This window comes from Halichoeres trimaculatus, unplaced genomic scaffold (assembly GCF_033239565.1).
Source record: "Halichoeres trimaculatus isolate MK-OKI-2021-1 unplaced genomic scaffold, fHalTri1.1 fHalTri1_scaffold_19, whole genome shotgun sequence".
In the NCBI taxonomy this organism is placed as follows: Eukaryota; Metazoa; Chordata; class Actinopteri; order Labriformes; family Labridae; genus Halichoeres; species Halichoeres trimaculatus.
In genome coordinates this window covers 21,674,035-21,699,149 of record NW_027437197.1, presented here as the reverse complement: position 1 = coordinate 21,699,149, position 25,115 = coordinate 21,674,035, and the positions used below count along the sequence as shown (strand labels likewise).

The window sequence follows — 25,115 nt, the reverse complement described above, 5'->3', positions numbered from 1 at the left end:
AAACTCCATATTTTGAATCAAACATCTGTTTTTCCATTAAGTCAGGTGTATGAAAATCTATACAACAACAGCTGAAGGTTGTAATGTGGAAGTCTAAGATCTTAATAATTGCTATAGTTGTCCTCCTCCCACTCTCTCCAGCTTAATTTATCTTTTCCATCAGCTCATTACTGCACAGGTCGGCCTTTTGTAATATACATCTGAGGAAAACAGCCATCCTGCTGCGTCCAGGGAGGAATGAGTCATGCCCATCAGAGCTACATGAACCTGCTTTCTAAAGGAAAAACATATATGCTAATATTTAACCACAGTTATTGTTGTGTAAAAAGTAAAGCAGTCATGTATCTGGAGCCACAGGGTGAGGATCTCATGTGCAAAGCGGCGTTTTTCCATGCAGGGATAATTTTCCCATTATTTCCAGCCATAAAGTCATTATTACTGCGGAATGGAAACCTTTTTATATTTTCATGACATTAATATCTCCATATATCAGTGGCAAAATTGAAAAACAAATTGAAAAAAGGAATGTTCATGCTGCACAAACCTAATGAGGCATTAAGGCAAAATGTCTTTTCACTCCAAAGTGCATCATTGTTCTGAGGCAACATTAAAAATGTGAACTAATGAAGCCGTCTGAGGCCTCTCAGTGGGCAGTGGAATTCTTCCCTGGTATAAATTACATCACTGAATTTGAGAAGTAGCATGAACCAGTCAATTATTACAATTTAAGAAGCTAATCAGCAGCAGAGAACACTTTGAGGAAATCATTCACCTGACTTCACGTGGTTCACTGAAACGCTGTGAGGAGTTTTCTTTCATAGCCTCCAGTGAAAGTTTACCACAGTGAAGTAGAAGGGTTTTATTTCTCTGCCTGTTTTTGATTTAAGAAAAAAAAAAAACAGTGCACACTAAACCAGATGACGAGCTGTTGTCTCTTTTCTCTGTGATTCAAATGCAAAAGCTGGGTTGACCAGGATGTGTGTGGTTGATATGCCAGATTTAGCCGGCATGACTAATGTACGATGACACCATTGATATGAAAATGTAAAATATGAGCAGATGTAGCTTCATTGTGTGTTTTTGTTTTGCAATCAATATAAAATGGGCTGAACACACTTCATTAGCGTGGGAAATGGCAGCATGGCGTGTCGTGATCTGGCCTATCAGTGAGTGTCGTGTTATTTTCTAGATCCCATGAAAACTACCCAGTTATCATGAGAAAGCTCCGTGCTTTTCAAGGTTTCCAGACTCCGTTCAAAACTCCCCGTGACTAATTCCCAAAAGTTAAAGCCAGGGAAAACCTGATCACACACATCACATCAAATCAATCCATGTAAAGAAGTCCACTTCATTTTATCTCCTTCCAAACTACGTCTTTGTTATAGCTGTGCAGGCTTTATTTACATGTTTATACAGTCCTGATGTGGCCCAGTAGACATGAAGACACGGTCATTACATTCACTCCGATCCACTAGCGTTTCTCACTCTGTGGTTAATAAAAAAAACTTTTCTGTCTTCTTCTATCTTCTCTTAGTGCCCCTTCAGGCCTGGAGTCCTTCCCTCAGAAATTTTTTCGACTTGCGGTGTTTATCTTTTGCAGTTGTTTCCTAATTGTGTGTGGTTTTGGCTTTGTATCATTCAATTATTTGCAGCATGTTTGCAGTTAGTGGAGTTTTTTCCTCTTTTTCAGGCATATTCCTTTTTTTTTTTTTTTTTTTTGCATTACGCTCATCTTTTGCAGCACAAAGGTTGGCTGTTACATGTGGTTTAGACTTTTATATGTAATCTGAATTGGTATCATTTGAGCATGTGAGACATGTCCTATCAAACGATGATGACGTCCATTGGTCTGCCCTCGTCAGCCACCGTAGATTCTTTCAACATAATAGAATAGAAGAATAGAAAAGAACAGAACTTTGTCATTGTAACAAGTACAACGAAATTGAAGTCACAGCAGCAATCAAGAAACAAAAGTAAGAAAGTGTAGAGAAAGTGCAAAAAGGTTCGTAAGAAAATAGATGATGACAGCTTGTCCGTCATTGTCCAGTTCAGCCAGCCTCCACCTCCACAGGGTCCAGGACTGAGCTTCTTCAGTCATGCTCCATCTCTGTCTCCTAGATCCTGTCTGCTCACAGCAGGTGAAGCTCTTCCAATGTGGCGTTGGTGTCTGATGTTAGCTCCATATCAGTGAATAGCATGATGTTACCCTGCCCCCTGGTATTCCCTCTGTTGCTGGGTTAGCACAGCTAGCTCATCCATCTTATCGGAGATAGATCTTACGTTCCCAATAACGATGGATGGAAGGACAGGTCCATGTAATGTAGTCACTTCTTAGCTTACACCTGAGAACCAGCACGTTGTCCTCACCTCCTTTTCCTCACCTTGTGGGAAGACATCAGGCCATGCACCAGTTAGCATTGACATGCTACAAGCTGCTAACAGCTGATTTCACATGCAAACAATGCAGCCATGGTTACATGTAGGATCTCCAGACAAACACAGGAGAAAAAGTAGTAAAAATATCACTGGAGCCACAAAAAGTTTGGTGTCCATGACCAACAAATGAGCCATACAAAGTAATGATCCACTCCAAATACAAAGATTATGAAAAAGAGCCGAAAAAATGCAAGAAATTGACAACGAAGAGAGAGCTGCTGCAAAAGGCAGCCATAGCTAACAGGGCAGCGCCTAGCTTTAAGCATTCCTGTAGAAGTCCCTTTCACCTTGTTTTGCTTTGCCTTAATCAGGCCAGAGTTACAACTTGACCTTGCTCTGAAATGTTTAGTGTCAGTTTAGTGTTAATCCATACTGCAAGGAGACTGAGAAAAATCCATTTCAATGGACCATCTATAGGACCAGAGGGATCCTTTTTATGACTTTCTGAATAAATCATTCCAGAAGTGATAAAAGCATCTTGAAATCAATGTTTGAATCAACTTGTTTGGGTATTTAGTTGGTGGCCTGGTAATGAGAGGAGAAAAGCTCATACCCAATGAAAAAGAGATGTTAACAACAGAAATTAGAGTCATTACAGTTTATGAAAATTAGCTGACATTATAACAGATGTAGTTCCCAAAGCTTAGTCCATATAGCTATAGGGTTACTGTGCAACCAGTCCAACTGTTTCAACCATTTTCCAATCCCTTTTTTTCATTTCTGGAGTGAAAGTGATATAGTTCCAAAAAGGAAAATATTATAACCCCTCTGATACCCTTTATTAGTCATTTATATGCTTGTAAGCCTTCTATGGCACAGAAAGGAGAACAAACAATCATCTATTTACTGAAATGGATTACAAGCATGGAACCATAAAATCAGTGTCCCACAATGGATGGAAAAGCTCCAACACCATAAAAGAGATAATTCAAAACAGGAAAAGCTTTCACAGAAAACAACTGTGCTCATCACATCGAGAGCACTCTGCACAACAGGACTCTGATGTCTGTGCAAGATTTCCCACTAGATACTCCAGCTCAACTAAACTGCCCAAACGAATGGGTGGAGCACGGCAATGAATTTAATGAGCACTGCCTTTGATAGGAGAACAAACCAAGCAACTGATTTTTTTGTTTGTTTGTTTGTTTGTTTGTTTGTTTACAACTTTTCAATAACCCAGCAACTGTCGTTCACTCAAGTTTGACCCAGATGTTCACAGGTTTAGACTGAAAGTATGGATTCCTGATGTACAAGACTTTTCCTCGATAAACATCTGTTAACAAATATACAGGCTTTAAACTTAACTGGGGAAACATTTTATTCAGGCCTGTCTTCAGGGTCAACCTGGAAAAGTCAAAATAAAGTGCCAGAGACTGAAAAGTTTACCAAAGCCAACATTTACTTGGTGACACAAAGTGGGTACATGCCCTGAATAGGCCTGAGTCATTGTAGATAATGTGATTGTGATAAATTGTGATAGTTAAACATGAAAGTGATCTCGCAGTTCCCAACAAATTAAATCTGTTCACCTTGATTTGATTAAGAAACCCCAAGCAACAGATGAACAAAGACGCCTGCATACGACCTCCAAAGCAAACCAGAGCAGAGACGATGCTGACTGAGTCACGTTTACACTTTAATTTCTGAATCTAGTAACTACTGCTTGGAGTAGTTAGATGGTCTTTACTTGCAAGCTGGAGAATGAGCCTTGTTTATGTTTTTCTGTGCTAATAATCAGAACGCATAGGACAAGATTGGTGCTTGATTGTCACTGAGTATGTATGCCCTCCTGCCCTATGCGAACGCCTGGTTTTAAAGCCATAAAACAGCACATGCAAGTATTCAAGTGATAAATATTCATTTGTTTGATATTAAAATCTAGAAGTTTTTCAATTGAACATATTTACTTCTCAAGATACAATAAACGTGTGGTGCTGTGTTCATGTCCAGCATGGAAAATCTCCTACTCTTCCACTCTATCACAGTCACAAGGCTGCGTTTGGGTACTGAAACATTATGTGATTTCATGTAATTCGGTACTCAGTGATACAGATGGAATTAACCTGTACCTATGAAAGTACCCAATTCAATACCCATTGAGGACTTAGGGGTTAACACTGACAGTCAGTAAGGGTGGTTTTACATGGTGAAAAACATCTTTTAAGGGGGTATGCTGCTTTTTTAAGGCTTAATGCTGTCTCACAGGTACACCTGTAATAGATCTACATAATTTTAGCTTTAATAATGATAATTAAAAAAAAAAAAAAAAACCCTGAAACACTTATTTTTAGCAACTGTCTCTTTAAGGCTCCCCACTTCACAAACCCCCTTCCCTCTAATTGGTCAGCCCTCTGGACTCCAGTCTGGGCTGACCTTGGTGTTTGAGGCCCCTCCCCTCCAATCTATCATAAACATATGACTATGTAGCATTTGAAAATCTGTACACATTTAGTATGGACATCTATTATTGTTACTTTATATCCATGATTATAATATGTGAAAACAACCCCTTTTTCAATAATGACATATCACTGAGGGGTAACTCACGCACTTGTATTCAAGTACCCTCTCATCATCTTTTCACTTCTGTTGATGCTCTTTCATTTTATCTCCTCTCTGTTTTTGTCAAATGGCCTTTTTAAATGACGTTTTAATGTCTGTAAGGCTCTCTGAAACCACTTTTTTTCCTGAAATGTACTTGATGCTTTGTTCTAATATGAAATAATCACAACTTTTTAGCTGCAGATTAAATCCCAGAGTTTTGAGATTTGTTCTTTTGTCTCACACTGCAATTAAAAAAGAAAATGTTTCAAAAAAAAAAAAAAACCTTGGGGAATGGAAAAGTTAGTGGTTAATGCATGTATAGTGTGACACTGCCATGTGTTTCTGATGGGTGGATAGTTTCAGAGCTATGATTTACTGTATTTGACATACATCTTTACACAGGCTGCACCATTCCTTTCAAGCTGACATTTTTCATTTCATACTCATGGCTAATAACATGCTCCATCCTGCGCACAGCTCATACAGTTAATGTGTAAATTAGAGAATTAGCATTTTATTAGTGTTTTGCGCACTCAGAATGAACACAGCAAACGCTTGCCAGGTGTAAACGCAGGGTGGTGCATGCTGTTGCTCTGCAGGCTGCTGTTACTTTTATTGGATTTCCCATAGAGAGAGGGCAATGATGTCATCAACATGTGTCTCATCTACAGTTAAGAACCCATTTCCTGGTTTGACAGCTGAAGAGGGGATAAAGGGTCTCTGTTCTCATAATATACTAAAGAAAAAGTGTCCTTCCTCACCCCTGCACTCCCACTGGGTGTTTTCTTTCCTCACTGCCTCTGCTCTCACTCTGTACACACTCTGTACTGTGTGTGCATCATATCTGCAAACATTACTGTGCTTCACACTGCTGACATTTCATGAAGTAAACACTTTCAATCTTTTAATTTTTATTTACAAAATGAAGGTGTGATAAATATAACAGGAATTTCTTATGACCAGAGTGAGCAACAACATACAGTACATAATATTTAATAAATTCTCCCTTTATGAAAAAAACACTGGCGTCTCACAACAGAGTCTTTACAAGACAAATAACTTAAGCACAAATAAAAACATAAGAGGAGGAAACATGATAGCTATAAGCTGCTGGCTTTATGCACAGGCTTAGGATGGGCTTTTGAATTTCACGCACATTTATACAGTCTATTATAACAAAACAACCCCAGAGAGTGCTCTTCAAAGGACTGGTTGTTGTTCGTACATGAAAGTGTCTTCACCATGTCTCGTTCAGCCTTAGTGATGCTGTAAAGCTGTGAAATAGTCTGTGCTGGAGGAACAATATTTGTGGAGGTTTAGATTGCACAAGTAAGCCAGAAAAATGTAAACAAGTTTTTGGAAAGTCTTGAATAAGCTGGTGTTATAATGGATTGCAGAGCTACAGCCTTCAATCATTATATGTTGGACAGATTGAATGTGTGCACTGCAGATAAGGCTGACAATTTAGATTTGCTACATATGCGTTACAAAATGTACAAATTCTACCTTCTGTAATTTGTTGTCCATAAAAAAATGAACTCACTCATTTAAAAATACACAAGTTTAGAATCCAAACACCATTTTTCTAAAGTAAAATTGTAGTTGAGTTTAAATGTGTGGTTGCATTGTGGGTGAATGGGCATAATCAAGCCAAATAAAGCACTTTTGTGTTGAGTGGTACCACAATAATTATTTCCTTTTTTGTTTTGTTTTTTGCTAGTGCGATTTTTTTTTTTATGTTCACAGGTTAAGGATGCCTGAAGAAACAACATAGCCCTACCTTTTAAGTTAAACCTTAATAGCTTTAGGATTATATCCCCCCCAAATAATTATTGTGTTTTTGGAGGCCCAATCATTGCATTGTTCCAGAGGCTTGTATTGTGCTGTTTTTTCTAGACTTGAATTTCAATCGAAGGAATGGAAACTAGCTCAATACACTTTGTGTTTTTCCTCATTATCCCCAAGAAAATAGTCCACCGGCAAACATTTTCACAACATTTCTGCAGCGCTGATATCTCTGTGTATTTATCAAACATTGCTTAGTTTATAGCCCGATGAGAAAGAAAACAAAGTGTAAAATGATCAGGATGTAGCACCGTTTGAATTGAACAAGCTTCAAAGGCTAAATGCACAACGCTTTATCTTCAGAGAATCTAGCATGAAAAAATGACATAATTGAAATACATTAAAATACATAAATGAGGCATATAATTGTATGTTAGGAATGAAGTCTGAAATCAACAGTTCTTTTGCAGTTCCTTTGGGCTTGTTGGACATGGCTTGGTGTCAAAGGCAGAGGAGTTCATTCACCAGCACTGAAACCTGGTGGGGTCTCTTTTTTTTTCTACATGTTCATTTGTGTGTGAGTCTGTTTGTGTTTCCCTTTATAAAACATGCAAGTAGGTCGCCTTAGTGTCCACTCCAATTACATTTTTGGCGGTGCATCTATAAAACCCTGTATCCCTACTCGAGGGGTTCTGTATCACCAAAGACCCCTGAGGACTAAGATAGCGGTTTCCATAGATCCGGGGTTGACCCATAACCATCAGTTGTGTTAGGTCTGGGGTCTCCCAGGTGATGGTCGCCCTTGGGGTTGCTATAGTCAGGCATGGCAGTTCCACAGCAACACCAGGTCGTGTGTAGGTCACAGGGGCAGGGCCTGTGGTGATACGAGGGGGGTAAGCGATCACAATGACTGGGACAGTGAGGACTGCAGCAGAGGGGGGGCTGGAACTAGTAGATCTGCAGGTGTACGTGCCACGGTCAAAGACCGTGGCTTGTTGCACTGTAAGTGTTCCATCCCTGTGGACTATAAACCGTCCTGAGTCACTGCTTTCACCCCGGGAAAGTACCTTGCCGCTGGGAAAAGTCCAGGAGAGAGAGGCCTGGGTGTATCCATTGTTTTGTGAAGCAGGGCAAGGCAGGCGAAGAGTTTCTCCATTAATGATGCTAACCAAGGGAGCAGTTCTGGTAATAACTGCTGGCTGTGATGCAGGGCCAGTGGAGCTGGGTGGAGAGACAACTGGACGCGGTACAACAGGCAAATAAGGACCTCTCTGAACAGGCTTTTGGGTAACTGGAATTCTTGGGTTTGGCACCAAACCAGAACTTCCCTGGGCAACATTCTGTGCCACATGTGAAGAGGCTTCAGAGACCTCCAGCTCTACTTGTATCCTCGTCTCTCCCCTCTCACCCCTAACCACACAAACCAAAGTCCCACTATCACTGGCCCTCACACCTCGCAGCTCCAAAGAGCCATTTCTGTGGACGGTGAGTCGGCTGCCGTAATAAGGGGCTGGCAGCACACCATTACCAGGCAGAAGCCAGGCTACTCGAGGAGGAGGGGAGCCTTGGGATGGGCATGACAAGATAACAGTTTGGCCTTTCACTGCATGCTGGCTCACTGTTGTTAGCATGCCCACATGTGCGTTGGTGGCATTGGGACTACTTGAACCAGCACTTGTCCTGCTGTTAGCATTTATCACTCCTGCATTAGCATAACTGCTTCCTCTGGGTGAACTAGCTCCATTGTTGGACACACTGCTGCTGAAAACCACATTTCTTGTACTACCGCTGTCAGGGTTGGCACCATTGCTACTCTTTACTTCATTATTGTAAGTCCCAGGACTCCTCCCAGCGTTATTTACTCTAACAGAGTTGTGACTGTTCCCCACATTATCACTGCCACTTGTGGTGCTTGGCACATTTCTACTGATGCCGATGTTATCTGCTTTAAAGCCTACATTGCTCGCACCACTCACCCCAACTGTGAGTACACTGCTACCGAGATGAGTTGTTACTCCACCAACAGGACGGTTGAATGCATCTCGACTGTCGCTCCTTTGAGCAGAGTTTGAGCTACCAGATGCACTGCTAATGCCAGTGTTTGATACCGTGTTTCCTAACCTGCTGTTATCACTATGAGCATTATTGTTGCTGTTTTTGCCACCAAGCTTGTTAGTAACTCCATTGTCAATACCGTACCCTGATCTACTGCCTTGCCCATTGCTAGTACCCCAGCCTCTTCCATAATTTGAAGGTTCCACCTCCAGACTCACGACCATTTTCTTTTCTCCTGCTGAGTTGATCACTCTGCATGTGTAGTTTCCCATGTCAATCTTCTGTGCAAGACGCACTTCTAAGGTCCCTCCTGAAACCACAACAACCCGCTCAGAGTAAAATCTAGACCCCAAACTCTGGGGGATGACACGGTGAGTTGGGGAAAACCACATCACTGCTGGGGTAGGATCTCCTGTGGCTCGGCAGGGGATGGTGGCAGTTGCCCCCTCTTGTACCTTGATGACGTGGTAGCTTCTGCCATCAGTAAGGGTCGGTGGAGATGTCATCATGATCTTTACTTTGACCTAAGACGTGTGAGTACAAACAGAGGAATAAAAGGTGATTAATTTCAGGTTTTAATCAATCATGACACTTTTCCTTGAGAGTAGTTCCTCTTACCTTCATTGTGTCTTTACCGCCTTGATTCTCAGCATAACACGTATACTCTCCTTCCTCTCCCATACCCACTTCTGGAACCAGCAGTGTCCCGTTGTCAAAAACAGTTAGCCTCCGTGTTCGCCTTCCTCTTTCTTCACCTTGCAATACACTGTTCACCATGGTTCCATCTGGTAAGCTCCAACGGACTGCTGGGTCAGGGAGCCCTGATGCCTGGCAGTCCACCTATAGGGCATAAAGGCAATGCTACAGTTAAAACTCGTTTAGGCCTCTTATCTGATCTTAGATGTACTTCCAGAGTGACATAAAACCTCAATGTATTTAATAATTACCCCTTTTCCAGCTTTATTTATGCCCTATAAATAGGAACCGACAGTGTGAAATACTTCTCAAATTGATGCATTCAAAGGTACCATTTTAGGCTTGCAAATTTATAAAACTGGTAAAAATGAAGCGACACAGCTTCTCACTATAATATGGTGCCCTTTCTCTAGAATTTCACCCTGTTTGACATCATTTTTTATTGAGCTGTTAAATATTCATGTTTGTGTGTGTTTTTTCCCTGGAGGCTGCTGCTGATGACTCAAAACAGGCTTTGACCTGACAGGTCTTTCTGTTCTCTTTGAGTCACACAACATGCCGCCATTTTTATCATATAAACACCCAGAGACTGTTTTGGCTCAACATCCGGTGATAGCAGGCAGCCAACACATATCATCACTGGAACAAAAAAAAAAGGGGTTTCTTAAAGCTTAAGAGCTGAGGTGTTGGACTACAATGGATTAAGTTTTTTTGGCTACATCCAAGAAGAGATGTGATTACACATTAGGTTTATTGATCAGGTTTAAAGACAATTGGCGTTATAACTGTCACTCTCCATGTGCCTGAAAGCTGTGATTATTGACTAAAGCTCCTTGCTAGGTCCTGAACACAGCTTAATGTTTTTCTTCACTCACCTTCAGTGATTTTCCAAACAGCACCATCTGATCGAGAGGCTGCTTTGGCTCAATTCTAGCCGGTTTAGTGGCCACAGAGACGCGCAGAAGGCGATAATCATCCGAAACCTTGTTGCGTGCGATACAGAGGTAGTCTCCAGCATCCTTCTCTGTGACTGTCTGAATTAACAGGGTGCCATTAGGGTGCACCTTCAGACGTGGGTCATAACTGAAACAGAGAAGTGAACGAACAGATAAAGAAAAAGATGTAAATTTAAAAAAAAACTTTATCACCTAGAGGCAAAATTCTGCATCCATTGGGCTCAGGTGTACCTGAAGTGCATGTCCACCAGTTTTCTGTTTGGCGTCCTCCAAATGATGATGGGTGTAGGGTTGCCAGTTACAGAGCAGTGGAGTAGCAAAACCCCCCCGTAGTGAACATTACTGATTGAAGGTGATGTAGAAACAATTCGGGCTTTACTGAAAGGCGAGATGGGTGAAGGAGGAAAAACAGCTGAGGCTCTGCTTTTGTCAGAGGAGGGAGAAGTAACTCTTGTGTTGTTTACAATGTGGATTGATACTCTGGTGTTATTTGTAGACACTGTGGAGGGTGTTTTGTTGATGTAAGCCAAGTGTGTGGGGGAGGCAGTGACTGTTTTATTGATTTTGGGAGTTGAGTTAGTGGGATTGAGTTGGTGAGGGTGAAAAGATGAGCGAGGGGAGCTGGGGGAGTAGTGCAAGTTCCTGGATCTATCAGAAAGCAATGGAGGGGAGAGTCTGGAAGGATTTGAAGGCTGGCCGGGGATGGGCAGGTTTTTTCTTTCATGGAAAGATGATGAAGAAGACGTTGGCTTTTCAGTTTCTTTTGCCTCTCCATTTCTTGCTCCACCCTGCTGCCCCTCTCCTTCAAACTCTACCTTCACTATTCTCTTATCAGCTCCCACAGCGTTACTCGCCATGCACTCATAAATCCCTGAGTCTTTTGGCCCAACTTTACGAATATGCAGTGTCCCATTGGGCAAGACAAAAAGATTTCCATGGAGAAACTGGGATGGGCGAACCAGAGTCCCATCTGGGATTCTCCACCGCAGAGTTGGTGGTGGGGCTCCACGGGCAGAGCAGTGAGCATAAAGCGGCCTCCCTGGAGACAAGAGCAATACTTCATCTCTAGGCTGATGTATCACTGGAGGCAACGAGGACACGTGGACACGCACAGAGGCACTGGCAGCGCCTGCTGAGTTAGAGGCCACGCAGCGGTACGACCCTCTGTCACTGGGTAAAGCTACGGAGATGTGGAGGGTACCGTTTGTGTCCATAACAATACGACTGCCAGAGGGGGTGGTGGGGGTCAGGACAGAACGATCAGGGAGGACCCAAGAGAGCAGAGGTGTGGGGACACCATCCGCCCGGCACTCCAAGTGCACCTCTCCACCCTGATGAATGGTGGCTTCTCTGTAGCCGGCCAGCAGCATCTGAGGGGGGCGAGTCCGTACCTCCAGGGTGGTTAGCAATCTATCATGGGAGATAAGCAAACACTGAGCCAAACAGAAAGGCATAAACAAATATAAAGCTTTTCAAATAGACATCTTAGAGGCATAACAAATACTGAAAATGCTTCATGACGCATTACAAAAAAAACATCCAAAAGCAAACATGGATGGATTAATCAGGAATCATGGGAAATGCGGTCATATATACAGATTTACGTACTTTTGGTGCTGAAAAACATGGCTCCACAAAGTACGTAGGTCATGATTTGTTTTTGCGCTGAGAGGTCAAATTAGTTTTACAAATTGATAGATGGTTTGCATTTCAAATATATATTTGTATAAGAAAAACCTAAATACTGTACATAACAAAAACAACCAAAAGCTTTCTAGGGCAGAGTGGCATTGAATCATGGAAAGTGTTGTATCCAGATTCAATACTTATAGGGCCACATATTAAAAAAAAATCTAATTAAACAGACTCTTTATTTTCTCATGTGACTTCAAGCTGCTGAAAATATTGATTTAAAGGGGTTTCTGTTACCCCTTTCTGATCGAATTGGTAATGGTGCTAGTTCCAGGCCAGTGCCTGACTTAGCACTGGTTCTTTGTGATTCCACAGGCACTCAAAACTGGCGCTTAGCAAGAACCAAGTCTTTGTTGGGGCAGAGTGAAGGACCAACCATGTCAGGGGCCGGGGTCAGGGCTCCTGTGACCAATGATCACTGGAGAAAAACAGCCATTCTTAACAAGGAAAGCTGCCAAGCAAGTAGTCTGTTGGTGTTTCCTTATTCATATCTTGAACTGGAGGCAAAACTGAAGCAGCATTGCATTGTCTCTTATAGCTCAGGGTCCATTTGCCCGTTGAGCTATCAAACAAACGAGACTGTTACTCCTGATGTTCTGTTATGGAACAGCCTGTTTGGCTGCAGGGTTAGCTGAATGCACAACTGCAAAGAGCCAGCTAAATAATAAGACCATGAAAGCAGCACGGGTGCAGATTACGTCATAAGTCATTACAATATTCTTTCATTCATTCATAACAATAATTACAAAATTAATACAAAATTAAAGTCAGCAATATGAAAGTTGCCCTGAAGGACAAACACTGCAGCAATGCCCCCAGTAAGTCGATGAATAACTCTACAACTCTAAACCTAAACATTTCCCCACACACATCTTGAAAGGACCCAGACACATTAAAGTGTCTCATGAGTGAATGAAACTTGTAACTGACAGCAGTGACCCTTGCTGGTTTGAAACCTCGATTGCCTCCCCCATCTCATCTGTTAACTGAAAAATGTTGTGTCTCCTAAATCTAAATTTGTAGTATGGCAACATATCACCACCTTCCCAAAGGGTTGTCCACTGTCTGCATATTTCATCTTAAACGAAACTCATAATGTGGTAACGTAGTGCATGATGTCCGCCTTTAAACAGCCAAATAGGTGTGGAAATCCTGCTCTTAGCGCCAGTAATGGTGGGGTACACCTCCATAAATTTAATGCTCTTTTGGACCATTAACCCGGCTCATGTATACCACTAACTGATTTTTTTTTGCTGTTAGTACAAACGGCCTGTGTTCCTTTAACGGTCAGACATGCATACAGGCCAAGATCAATCCCATATCAGTTTGTTAAAAAAAAAACAAACAGCCTTATGTTATTTTTCTTATTAACGTGACGGGATGTCATTTCATGTTTGTGTGATAACATTTCTCCTTCCCGCTCTTTCAGACACAGCAGATTGAGTTTGCACCAGAGAATTTGAATTAGAGTGTTAAATTTTATTGGTAACTATACCAAAAAACATACAATTCAGTTCTGATCCTGTACTTGATCTTTTCCCATGCTTTTTTTCATACACATATTTAGCTTTCCAGATGCAAACACAGCAACATACTCTCTTGAATACAAGAATACGCAAACAAATGTTAGGCCTGTCAGTTAAAATAAGTTTTTGCATTATTTCATGCAGGAAACAGGAGTCATACACCCCGTTATTAGCGGACAGGCTGCCGTTTGAGTCATTGTTTCCAATTACTCAAAACCAATCACAGCTCATTCGGTCCATTTGAAAATGTCTGAACCCTCACTGATCCCTGCTACATCCTTGCTTCACACACTGCTGCTTCTGCTGGTGAAGCTGCAGAGAGCCAAAGCGTGCTGCCTGGCTAATCCGCAGAGCACTTCAAAAAGTAGCGCCTAAAGCACTGAGCACAACTGTATTTCCATTTGGCAATAAATGCTTAGAAGCTTTGACGAGAGTACTCCAGACTCAAACATTTAAAGTGGAAACCACACTTTAGGCATCATATTAAAGAAAAACAAAAAAGTGAGCTGATATTTTCAAGTCCCAGACCCATAAAGGTTGTGACAGGTTTTATAGAGAGAGATAATTATGTATGACTTTAGGCTGCTGGAAGATTATGATTCAAGTAGGTCCAAGTGTTTTTTCACTGGAGAAGATTAATTTGTTTTGCAAATGAAGTGTGGAGAAATGGCAACAAAACATACGTAACACTCAGTAATTAAAACGCAGTGCGCCTCAGGCCCCGGAAATTTACACTGGAAATATTCTGTCCCATGGTCATTAAAACTGAACAGCTCAGTATATACCGCATTAATATTCATAACAGGTAGCAGTAGTCTCACCTGTCACGACCCAGGAAGCTCTGTGCATTGCAGATGTATGTGCCCCTGTCCTGCAGCTGAACATTCTGGATAACAAGGGTGCCATTTGGCAAGACCTCAAATCGCTGAGCCCTGGAGTGGATTGACATCACTGCTCCTGAAAGACAGCGAGGGGGAGACAGTCAGACAGATAGACAGCAGAGGAGGAGGCAGAAATGAAGACGCAGAGTGTAGGAAAAAGAAACAAATTGGGGGGAGAAAAAAAGCTGTGGAGTGAACAAGAGACAGGGGGAACGAAGGATTGGGGACATGTTGTGTGGCACAGCGTGAAGTAAAGTCAGTGATGCAATGCACAAAATGTTCCATTACTTTTTTTCAGAATGCCTTTCCCACATGGAAAGCAAGAGAAAAAGCTTTTGTGAGCATGTCTGTGTGTAATGCTGGGTGTTAATGGGTTACTTCATTAGTGTCAAATGAGTTCATATTCAAAGCTGTTCCAATCAGTTATTTCAAACTTTGTATGACTGCAAACCTTTATTTGTTCTGTATACTACAGTCTGTAGTTTTTAATCAAAGAAATGTCAGGGATTCATACAGATAACTGAGCTGAAGGAAAAAATAAGCTGTTTTTTTCTCTGAGCATTATTAAAAACAAAGCCACAGAGCCTGTTCCAGAGAGGTGCTTCTTCAGAGTGTGTGGAAATCTTTGCTGCATTCTTACATCAGTCATGAACCAGATTTAACAGTCCTCATGGATTATTTAATCCAAATCTTGATCAAGGGCACCACAGATATGTAACAATTACATATTCCTGCATTCCAAAAAAAATTACTTCATTAGTGTGAGTGTATTTTCTGCACTGTGTGTACCTGTGGCCACTTTGGTCCACGTGATCGATGGCTTCGGTTCTCCTTGAGCTTCACAGTTCAGCCTAGCAGTGCTTTCTGCTGGGAATGACACTGTCCTGATGTGGGGGTCTGCAATCCTCGGCCTGGACCTTACAACCGAAGCCTGTGTTAAAGATTCACAAACCAAAATGTAATGAAAATACAGCAACAGATTGCAAATTGTTAATGAAGTTACTTTACAACAATAAAGTTAACATGCCTCTACTCTGACATTTTTATCTTCCTAGAAATATTGGTTTCTATGTAATGGGAGATTTTTAGAGCAGCATGCAGCCATGGTTGATGAAATAAATAAACACAGATTGAAATGAATACTGATCCTCTTAATGAACTGCAAAAAAATGGAATCTTCTCAAGTGTTTTTGTCATATTTGAAGTAAAATTGTCGTATTATACTTAACATGAGCCACATTCAACTTATCAGTCCAGAAAAAATGTCTTATTCAAGTTATTTAAAGACAGAAAATGAGGTCTGAATTGCTTGTAACACATGAATGAAATTTGTCAAAGGAACATTTAAAATTTGTTATAAAATTTGCTTGAACTTAGAATTATGTCTTAATAAAAGTAACTTTTCTCTTGTTCCATTGACTGTCTTTTTTTGTTGTTTTGACTGTTTTTATCTTGAAATAAGACATTTTTCTGGATTCGTCAGGTTAATGTTAATGTTAATATTAAGTCTAAAAAGAAATTTTCTCATGAAAATAAGACAAACTCACTTGATAAGATTTTAATTTTTTGCAGTGTGGCCAATGAATGCATAAGAGAGGCCAAGAACCAAGACTGTCAATTTTCTATATTGTGATTTTTTAATGACTGACACTGCTGCCACGAGTTTCAGATCAGCTGAGTGTCGACATGACGACAAAAAAAACAACTTTCTTTTCTCTTATCACATCAGCTATTCAATGGCATGAACATTGCAGGATGAAGTTTTTGATGAAAATACAAAAAGAAGTGTGTTGTAACTACATCCACTGCAGCATTGTGGAGTTGTTCTGAAGTGAGGTCAGACACTTTAGCCCAGCTGTGATTGCTGTTTTAAAATCATTGATGCTGGACCTGAGGTTTGGTCTGCGGAGGCCTGCCAACAAAACTCTAGGCATTAATTAACAATTGATTTTTCCAAATCCCCTGGGATTAAGCTCTCATAACACATTATGTTGTTAATTATGAAACATATGCTCTTCGTCTCCTCTTTAGTTCACTGGAAAATCCATGAAATCGCAAGATTTGTCAGAAACCTGCCTGGGGTTTAATAGCAGGTCACGTGAATACGGATTAGACTATTTTCAGATGTCTTCTGCATTTCTGCTGAGCTGCCCAGGGGTTTACACAGTCTGCTGCTCTGTGTGTGCCTAACGGTGTGTGTATGTGTGTTTTGTTAAATAGCACATTCTTAAAGAAGAAATGCTAATCTATGTTCCCTTTAGCTGACAATATAGAAAGTATTTCCACATTTAAGGACAAACTACATGAGTGTGCATCATTATTATAATGACTAAGTAAAAGAAAACAAAGGAAGAGTTAGAGGTATTGAAATAAATTCACAGATATTTACCAAATAGTGCATTATTGTGGTAAATCTGATTGATTCTGAGTTTTTATGATGTATTATGTTGTTTTAGGACCCATTTTGAGTTAAAGGTTAACACAAATAGCAGTAATTTGTTATTTTAATTGATTCTGACTCACCCCAGGGAGTGAAGACGAGGGCGGGCGTTGCGGCCTGCTGCTGTGTGAATCAGGGATTGAATTAGCTCCAGGGTTCTTCCATACAGTAGGGGGTCCACTCTGGTTTGGAGTACCAGGAACAGGCCTCTCTCTGGGGTCAACTTGGCTGACACTGGGCCTCTCTTTGGGTAACACGCTGACACGTGTTGACGTAGTTTTTGCAGTGGTTGTCGTAGAAGAAGTACTGGATGTAGGTGCCTGTGTTGTGGTTGAAGTTTTGGGTAACAGTGTCATTTTCGTACTTGTAGTTGTGACAGTGGTTGTAGTGGGAGGAGGGTTTGCAGTTGTTGGGACACTTTTGAATGAGATTGTGGTACTACTGACTTTAGCAGTAGTTGTAGAAATAGTGGATGAGGTGGTTGAGGAAGTTGTGGTGGTAGTCGGAGCAGTAGATGTTGAGACAGGGGTTGTTGTGGTCGTGGTGGGGGTAGTTGTACTGCTTGTAGTGCTGGATTTTGCAGTGATAATGTTTGTTTTCGTGGATGCAATGTGTTGTTCTGCCACGGGACTGAATGGAGTTGTGATGGGAAGCATATCCTCCATATCTCTTGTGGTAGATGCCCTTTCCTCGCTTCCAGCTGAACTATGAGAATGAGATGTCGAAGGAGTTGTTGTTATTTTTACAGTAGTGATGCCAGCCGTCGCTGCACCGGGGACTGTAATGGAAACAGCAGTGGAGGGAGTGGGTGACACAGAGGCCAAGGGCTGGGAAACATATGTTACATCCGAAGAATTCCACTCTGGCTCTTCTGTGTGTTTGCCTGGTGGTCTATCCATATGTTTACCCAATCTATTTTGTGTATGTGCATCAGCGTGTGTGTCAAGCACATGTGTCTCTGCAACCGGAGTGTCAGTGTGAGTGGGTGCTGGTGTCAGTGTGCTGAGGAGATTGGTCTCTGCGATGTCTATGATGGTGGCTGAGTGCGTCATCATGTCTATATGTGCCATTGTGTGAGAGGGGGCTAATGAGGCGGGAGAGGAAGGAGAAGGAGTCACTGAGGGGGAGGCAGATTTTGGAATAGAGATACCAAGAGTGTTGGAAACAGAGAGAGGTGGAGAGTCTATTAGATCTGTAGGAGATTTGGTTGTTGACACGAGCAACATATCAATTTGAGCAGTGGTGGTGTCAGTTGGAGGCCTTGGGTTGGTGGGGTCAGGGGGAGGTTGGGATGGACTCAAAGGTCGCCCTCTTGGCCTGTTGATGATTCGTCTGCGCTGTCCGATCCTCCTGCGTGAGTTCCAAGGACTTTGAGGCCGAGAGTTGGGAACCAAATTAGGAAAGAGACCCTGCCGGGGTTTCTGAGGCCTAGATGTAGGAAGGTTGGGGTTTGCCTCCTGTTCATTTCCCTCGCTTGCTTCCGGAACAATTTCATTTGTTCCCAGGTTTGGCTTTGATGTGACTTGCTCCTGCCTTGTCTCTGGGTTTGTCACCGTCTCTGTTGGCGGAGCTGCTTTCTCTGTGTGTATTTGAGTCTCCGTCTCATTCTCTGTATCAGTCTGTGTTTCCGTTGACCTATCTGTTTCTGTTTTTATCTCTGTGTCTGTTTCACTGTCTGTTTTGGTCCCAGCCTGTGTGGGCATCTCTGTAAGAACAGCAGGGACGGATTGTGAGCCTTCTTGTTTGGGGTCATCGTCATCCACAGTCGAGCCTTCTGTTTCTGCTTCCACTTCTGAACCCCTATTTCTACTTTTATCTGTATCATCATCTCCTGCTTGTCTGCCTCTATTTCCACCTCTGCTCCTTTCCTCCTCTTCAGCTGTGGCTGTTCTCTCTGCAGTGGGCTGGCTGTCATTTGCAGGATTAGTGGTCTTAAGTCGAATCTTTGCCAAGAGATCAGCCCATTTCAAAGGATCTATCCTTTGTTTGGTCATGGTTATTCTATGTCTGTTTTCAAAGCGGTTTCTCCTCTTGTCAGTAGATGATTCAGGCCTTCCTCCCCTTCTCAGCGGGCCTTCTCTTGTAAATCCATGCCCTCTTGGTTGTCCATGTCCTCTTCTGTTTGGTGGAAGCTGGTCTGGCCTTGGCCGCCTCCTGTTAACGAGAAAAGTTCTCTCTTCTTCCTCCTCTTCATCCCCTGATCCTTCCTCTATTTGGCGGAGTAATGGAGCTTGTATCCTGGTTGACCGCCCAGCAGCTGACTGCGGCCCTCTTGGGAACGAAGCCCTAAGCAAAGGGGGATGTTGTGGCTTTAATTCCAGCTGCATGGACAGAGAGTCGCTGCCATACTGGTTGACTGCAATGCAGCGGTAATGCCCAGCATCCCTCTGAGAGGGTTTAGGCAGAGAAAGACTCCCATTTGGTTGTAATGTGACTCCACCTGATACAGCTAATCCACGCCGAACTATGTTTCCATCTGGTAACACCCAAGTTAAAGAGGGAGCAGGTGAACCAGAAGCCTTACAAGACAGGTTTACAGGCTCTCCAACTGCTCCCTTGATAGGAGGTCCCACCTGCTCTCCTGAAGGTGGAACTGCAGAGTCTTCAACTGCAAGGCGCACAGCGAGCACATCTACATCCTTGCTTGCTCGTGCAACACAGTAGTAGATACCAGCATCTGACATCTGCACTTTTTGAATGAGTAGACCTGACTGGGATGGCAAGAGCCTGCCCTTTAGGTCCTTAGACTGGGTACTGAGCTTGGATCCATCAGGTAGGACCCACTCCACCTTAGGGTCACCGGGACTTAAAACAGGGCATGGCAGCTCTACTTTACTGCCTCTTACTGCTGCCATTGCTGTGGTGCTGTTATTAGTAGAGATCAGAGACCAGGGATGAAAGGCAGCAGAGGATGTTGAGGAATGTGAAACAGGGTCTGGGTGAGCAGTAACTCTTGTCGAGTAGACGAGCTGAACTTTGATTCCATTCGAGTGCGCTCTGTTCAGCTGAATGCTAACAGCTGGCTGTAGCAGCCATTGTGGCTTGGCCTTAACAGAGGCTTTGACCCCGGTGTGATAATATCCGTCTGTCTCTGCCGTCTGCCTGTAGCGGTAGGCCAGTTCAGGGGCTTTGCCCAGCATGATCTCCCTCTCCAGGCGAACGGCTGTTTCACTGTAGTACGCAAGGATCCTCCAGAGTTGCTCATAGCTCTCTCTTTCCACGGGGCAGTCCAGAGAGAGTGACAGAGCAAGAGGCAGAGGAGACGAAGAGGAGAGGGAGAGATCAGGAGGAGGGGCAATATCCTGGGAATCCGAGGAGTGAGTGATGTTGCAGCTCAAATCAACGCTGTTCCCTTGTTGGTCGGACAGACTCAAAGAGGCAGTGCCTAAAGGCTCTCTGAAGGACTCTCTAGACTGGATCTCGCTGAGTTCTGTCTCCAAAGGTGTGTCTCTCCCGGGGGACGGGATGGCAGGCGTATTACACGATAGCTCAATTTGATCAAACAACCCCTGTCCTTGAAGGGATTGCGGGGATGTGCAGATCGGGCACTGAGGCTCACCAGGACATTTCATCAACCCTATGGGGATAGAGAAAGAAAGACGTTAATGTTTCAAAGGCAGCTGTACCATCTCTGTATGTGACATGACCGAATCCTACAAGCGCATTAGTGCACACTCCAGCTATCTGCACATATTAGCGAAGTCATGTATTAGTCATGCTGACTGTTCTTAAGCTTTCATTACCCTTAATATCTCATGCTAATTTAGCATACTTCATCTTCTCATATATCAGAAATATGCCTCACTTCATTTCAACACACCAATCATTAGCCGATATTTCATCTGCCTGCACACATCAACGCTGTCATCACGGATTAGTCACAGCAGGTTAAGTCTAGCATATCAATGAGACACATTTTCTGGTCTGGCTTTCTTTCACATCTCAATAACTGCACCAAGCCTGACTTGACGAGAGACGGATAAAAGACGACAACAAGGGAGGAGTGTGATAAAAAGCAGGAGTGAGTTTAAAGTAACACCAGATGTATTAGAGAGTGCATCTACAGCATTTTCATCCGTCTGGATTTGACAAGTAGTACTCCAGTCTTTCCTTTTTTTTAACCTCTGTTTTTCACATCACAGCTTTCGCCATTCTGGAGACAAAACAACAATTAGAAGCGTGCAAAATTTCAGACGTTACATCACCTGGATGAGCCAGACTCCATGAGAGAAACCAGTTCATTCTACAGTCACAGCTCCATGGGTTGGCCTGCAATACAAGAGTCTCCAACAGGGGTGCTGTTGTAATGGTCTCACTGGGCAGAGTGGTCAGGCTGTTGTTGGATAAGTCCAGGTGTCTAAACAAGGGGAGAAAGATTGAGATAAGGAGGAGGTGAGGAAAGTCAGAGGTTGAATCAAAGTCGTAGAGAGCTGAGTAATGGATGAACGGAGCAGGAGTAGGCAGAGAGGTGACGCGTTAGGCTGAAATCATCCATCATTTTTATCATTCCATCACTGTTCCATGTCCAGAGAAGTAATATAAGAAAAGCAGAAGAAACAACAGCACAGAGTAGCTTTATGATGTTTGTGGAGCTAAATGCAAATTAACTGGCAACTTGTACTTTGTGCTTCTCCTCTTTTTTTAATCACTGTTATGTCAGAATGTTGTATCTTCACTAGCTCTTGATATGATGTGCTCTAAGTGTTGGAGCTTACCTCAGAGTGGAGAAATAATAAGTATTCAGCAGAGACAGTGTGCACAGAGTGTGTGGGTGCAGCTGATGCAGCCTGTTCCCTTGCAGACGTAGCAGCCTGAGGCTAGGCAGCTGGAGCAGGGCCCGGGGGTGGATGTGCTGGAGGAGGTTGTGATCCAAGTACAGGCGCAGGAGTGAGGTCAGGCCAGAGAAGGTCAGAGATGAAGAGATCTCTCTCAGCTTGTTATAGCTCAGCTTTAGTATCTGTGGGGGCGGAGGAAATGGAGCAAAGGGGGAGAGGGGAAGGATTAGAAGAGCAATCAAATAACTGACTTCAAGGCTGATGAAGAAGGCATGCTATGATCAGCAGTTCACCGCTGGGCTACACATGCTTGTAAAATGAATTCATGACACATGATAAGAGGAGAATAAGGATGAGGAGTTGGGTTGAATATCTTTGAAAGAAAATTCCTAAAATACATGAATCTTAAATGTGAAACTCGAGAAACAGCCCTCAGCGCATATCCAGGGGATATCATCATTCTGCGAGTTTATTGGGTCAGAGTAGAGGAATCTAAAAGGATATTCCAGCACTTAGGGCCTTCAACTTTTCAAATATGAAATTTAGCCCTTTATCGTCAGCAGAATACTCCAGAGGATCTAAAGTTTAGAAGGCACACCATGAAAACCAGGTCTTAGGACTGTGATTTTGAGGGGATTATGATAAATCTGCTCTCCAGGGAGGCTACTTAGCTGGAAGGGCTCCAGCTACTGACGGATCCAGCACGTGAAGATGTCAGCACATGGAAATATGGTTCGCATTATCACACAATGGCAAATATATCAGCATCTGCCTGGGAGATGAAGGGAACAATTGCTGGTTGAGTAATATCACTTCCCCACAGAGCGCTGACTCTGCCCTTAGGTTGCCGCTAAACTGTCCAGTGTGTTTCCTGTCACTGAGCAGCAAAAAGAATGATGGCTCATAAATTAAATATTAGTTGTGGAGAAATTAGAAAAAATGTGAACAGAATCTTGCACAGATATAATAACTTGAGCGCAGATCAAATGTTTGACTTTCCTTTTGCAAATCCATTTATTATTAACAGGATGACTGCAAGATCTGAGCACATTCATCAACGCTGCAGCTTCTCTAAATTGCACCAAACACTTTTGACAGCTGATATATATCTTAATAATCCCTTCATTAATTGTGTGAAAAATTGAAATCTTCTCTGTCAAACTGTATAAGAGTGTGTGTCACACATGGTTAGAGAGGTATGGAGACTTTAAAATACTTGTGTTGCATTTGCAGAAAGTTTAACAGGCAGAGCTGTAAAACCCTGTCATCAAAGTGTTAAAGGTTGAATGTATGAGGACACACTCTTTAACTGACCCCATTCAAGTTGTACTTCGAGACCCAGATTTTTCTCTTCATATAGGAAAGGTTAGTTCAGGACAGTTTTAATTCTGGCTGCTGCAAGAAAAAAGCCTAGCTCTGTCAACGATACCTGTCAAAGAAGAAGAAGCTTTAATGTCTCCCAGACCCTTCAAAATATCCGTCAATGCATCCTTTGAAATCTGCACAGTAATCATTTGCTGCTCTGGTTATGACATTAATTACTTCTCCATTGATTTTCTTCCCTACCTTTGAAGAATAGTATTCCATCTAGTTACCTGTAATGATTTCAGGTCTCTAAACGCTGAGTCTGGAATGTGGTGGATGTTGTTGCTGTGGAGCATCAGAAGCTCCACTTTCTTTAGCCCAGCCAGAGAGGTGTCGTGGATCCTGCTGATGCTGTTAAACCTACAGAAGAAGAAAATAAAGAAAGCATCTTTTACTCTGATTCCAAAATGTGCTTGCAGGATCAAATTTAGTACTTTGGTTTCTCATAAGGGTGTGAACTCACACACATGCTCTTACCCTAAGTTTATGCGGCGTGTGTGTGCAGGCAAGCCGGGGGGGATGGCGAGCAGAGAACGGAAGGTGCAGTGGACTTCATTGGCCTGGTAGCAGTTACAGCTCCTGGGGCAGGCCTGGCCTAGAGGCACCGTAAGTGTGAGCACCAGGAGAGTGAGCAGAGCCCCTGGCACACACACACTGCGACACATCTTCACTCCACGAGAGGAGAGGCTGTGCTCGGATTATCACTGCAAAGGGCCAAAGAAGAAAAAAAAAGGAAGTCAAGACTGATAGAGAGCAGAGAAGAGCCCCAAAGAGATGTGTCCAGAAATGTACAGCCACTGTCCTTCTCTCCCTTTTTCCCTCTCACACACAGACTGAGACTCAAGTCAGTTTTAATCACACAGCCCCAAATCATACAGCTGACTCCAGGGGATTTGCTGTCTGGACAGCACACGTTACTCCCTGTCCTAAAACCCTCTCTAGAGCAACACAGTCTCACTGAGAGATAGCACCTGTCTCTGAGAAAACAACCAACTGCGCATGCGTTTGCCCATTAGATTGATTGAATGACATACATTACAGTCGTTCTATAAATCAAGGCTCTTGCCACAAGGCGCATGAGGATGCAAAGATGGAGTGAGGCGTTAGGACCACACACTTTCTCTCACTCACACACACACACAGACACTCACTTTGCCCTCATCTTTCTTTTATCTAATCTCACACAAGCGCAAAAAAATTCATTTAAAGCTTTCAAATCCATCAAACCAACTGTGGAGCGATACCTGCGAGACGCTTTTCAACTTGAGGCTGATATTAAAGTAAATTAAGCACCGTGTCAGGACGCTTCCGAGATGGAGAGATTACTGTAATGCATAGTCACGGTTGATAAGAGCATACCTTGAAATCCTTCGGCTTCGATGAGTGAGTTATTTCACGGAGTTATTCATTCTCACCATGAAATGCTGATTTTTAATCCAACTGCACGGTTCCAAAATTGGATATGCAATCAGGCGCTTTGTTCGCCCATAAACTCCGATATTGTTGTACTGAAGAGAAAGATCCACAAAAAGTTGTCACACAACTTGTCGCTGAAGAGAGCGGGAAAAAAAATCTGAAAAGTTCAGAGAAAATATTTCAGTCAACTATGGAAAAAAAAATGTTCGCAGTAGCATCCAACAGGTCTTCTTTTGCATCCACTGGAGTGAAAAAAGTAGCGCCAGGCGCGCAATCTGCGGACGCCTGTATGTGTATGTGCGTGTGTGTGGATGACAGTGGTTGTGTGTGAGTGTGTGTTAGAGCTTAGGGAAAGGGGACTGCACTGGAGTGAACTTAGTGTGACGCTCAGGCGGAGGGGTTTGTCCAAGGAGGGGCTTTCTGGAATCACAGAAGGTAACAAGTTACAGTTTCTCCCTAACCTCGAGCTCTGAATGTAGGCCACGGACAGGGACACCTCTATGAAGACACACTGCTCCTCTTACAGCTTTGTCTCCTGGTTTTTGTAA

At 42.8% G+C, this 25,115-nt stretch overlaps 1 protein-coding gene across 1 annotated transcript; it reads right to left on the bottom strand.

Moving 5' to 3' along the window:
- Window positions 1-5,988: 5,988 nt before the first annotated feature.
- LOC141808526 (matrix-remodeling-associated protein 5-like) lies at window positions 5,989-23,816 on the bottom strand. The gene is made up of 12 exons (XM_074695166.1): window positions 23,629-23,816; window positions 23,382-23,511; window positions 21,727-21,968; window positions 21,217-21,368; window positions 17,873-20,588; window positions 17,095-17,641; window positions 15,361-15,502; window positions 14,512-14,647; window positions 10,704-11,882; window positions 10,392-10,599; window positions 9,439-9,660; window positions 5,989-9,344 (listed from the first exon to the last, which is right to left on the bottom strand). Exons 1-12 carry the CDS (start codon window positions 23,814-23,816, stop codon window positions 7,365-7,367), a joined length of 7,842 nt encoding a protein of 2,613 aa, XP_074551267.1. The 3' UTR covers window positions 5,989-7,364.
- Window positions 23,817-25,115: the final 1,299 nt, after the last annotated feature.

Bases quoted from the DNA above. Each gene is read 5' to 3' on its own strand.
- LOC141808526 (XM_074695166.1), bottom strand. From the start codon at position 23,816: ATGTGTCGCAGTGTGTGTGTGCCAGGGGCTCTGCTCACTCTCCTGGTG. The intron at 21,369-21,726 runs GTAAGCTCCAAC...CCCCTTGTTTAG, and splicing joins TATTATTTCTCCACTCTGAG to ACACCTGGACTTATCCAACA. The intron at 14,648-15,360 runs GTACACACAGTG...GCTGTCTTTCAG, and splicing joins GTGGACCAAAGTGGCCACAG to GAGCAGTGATGTCAATCCAC.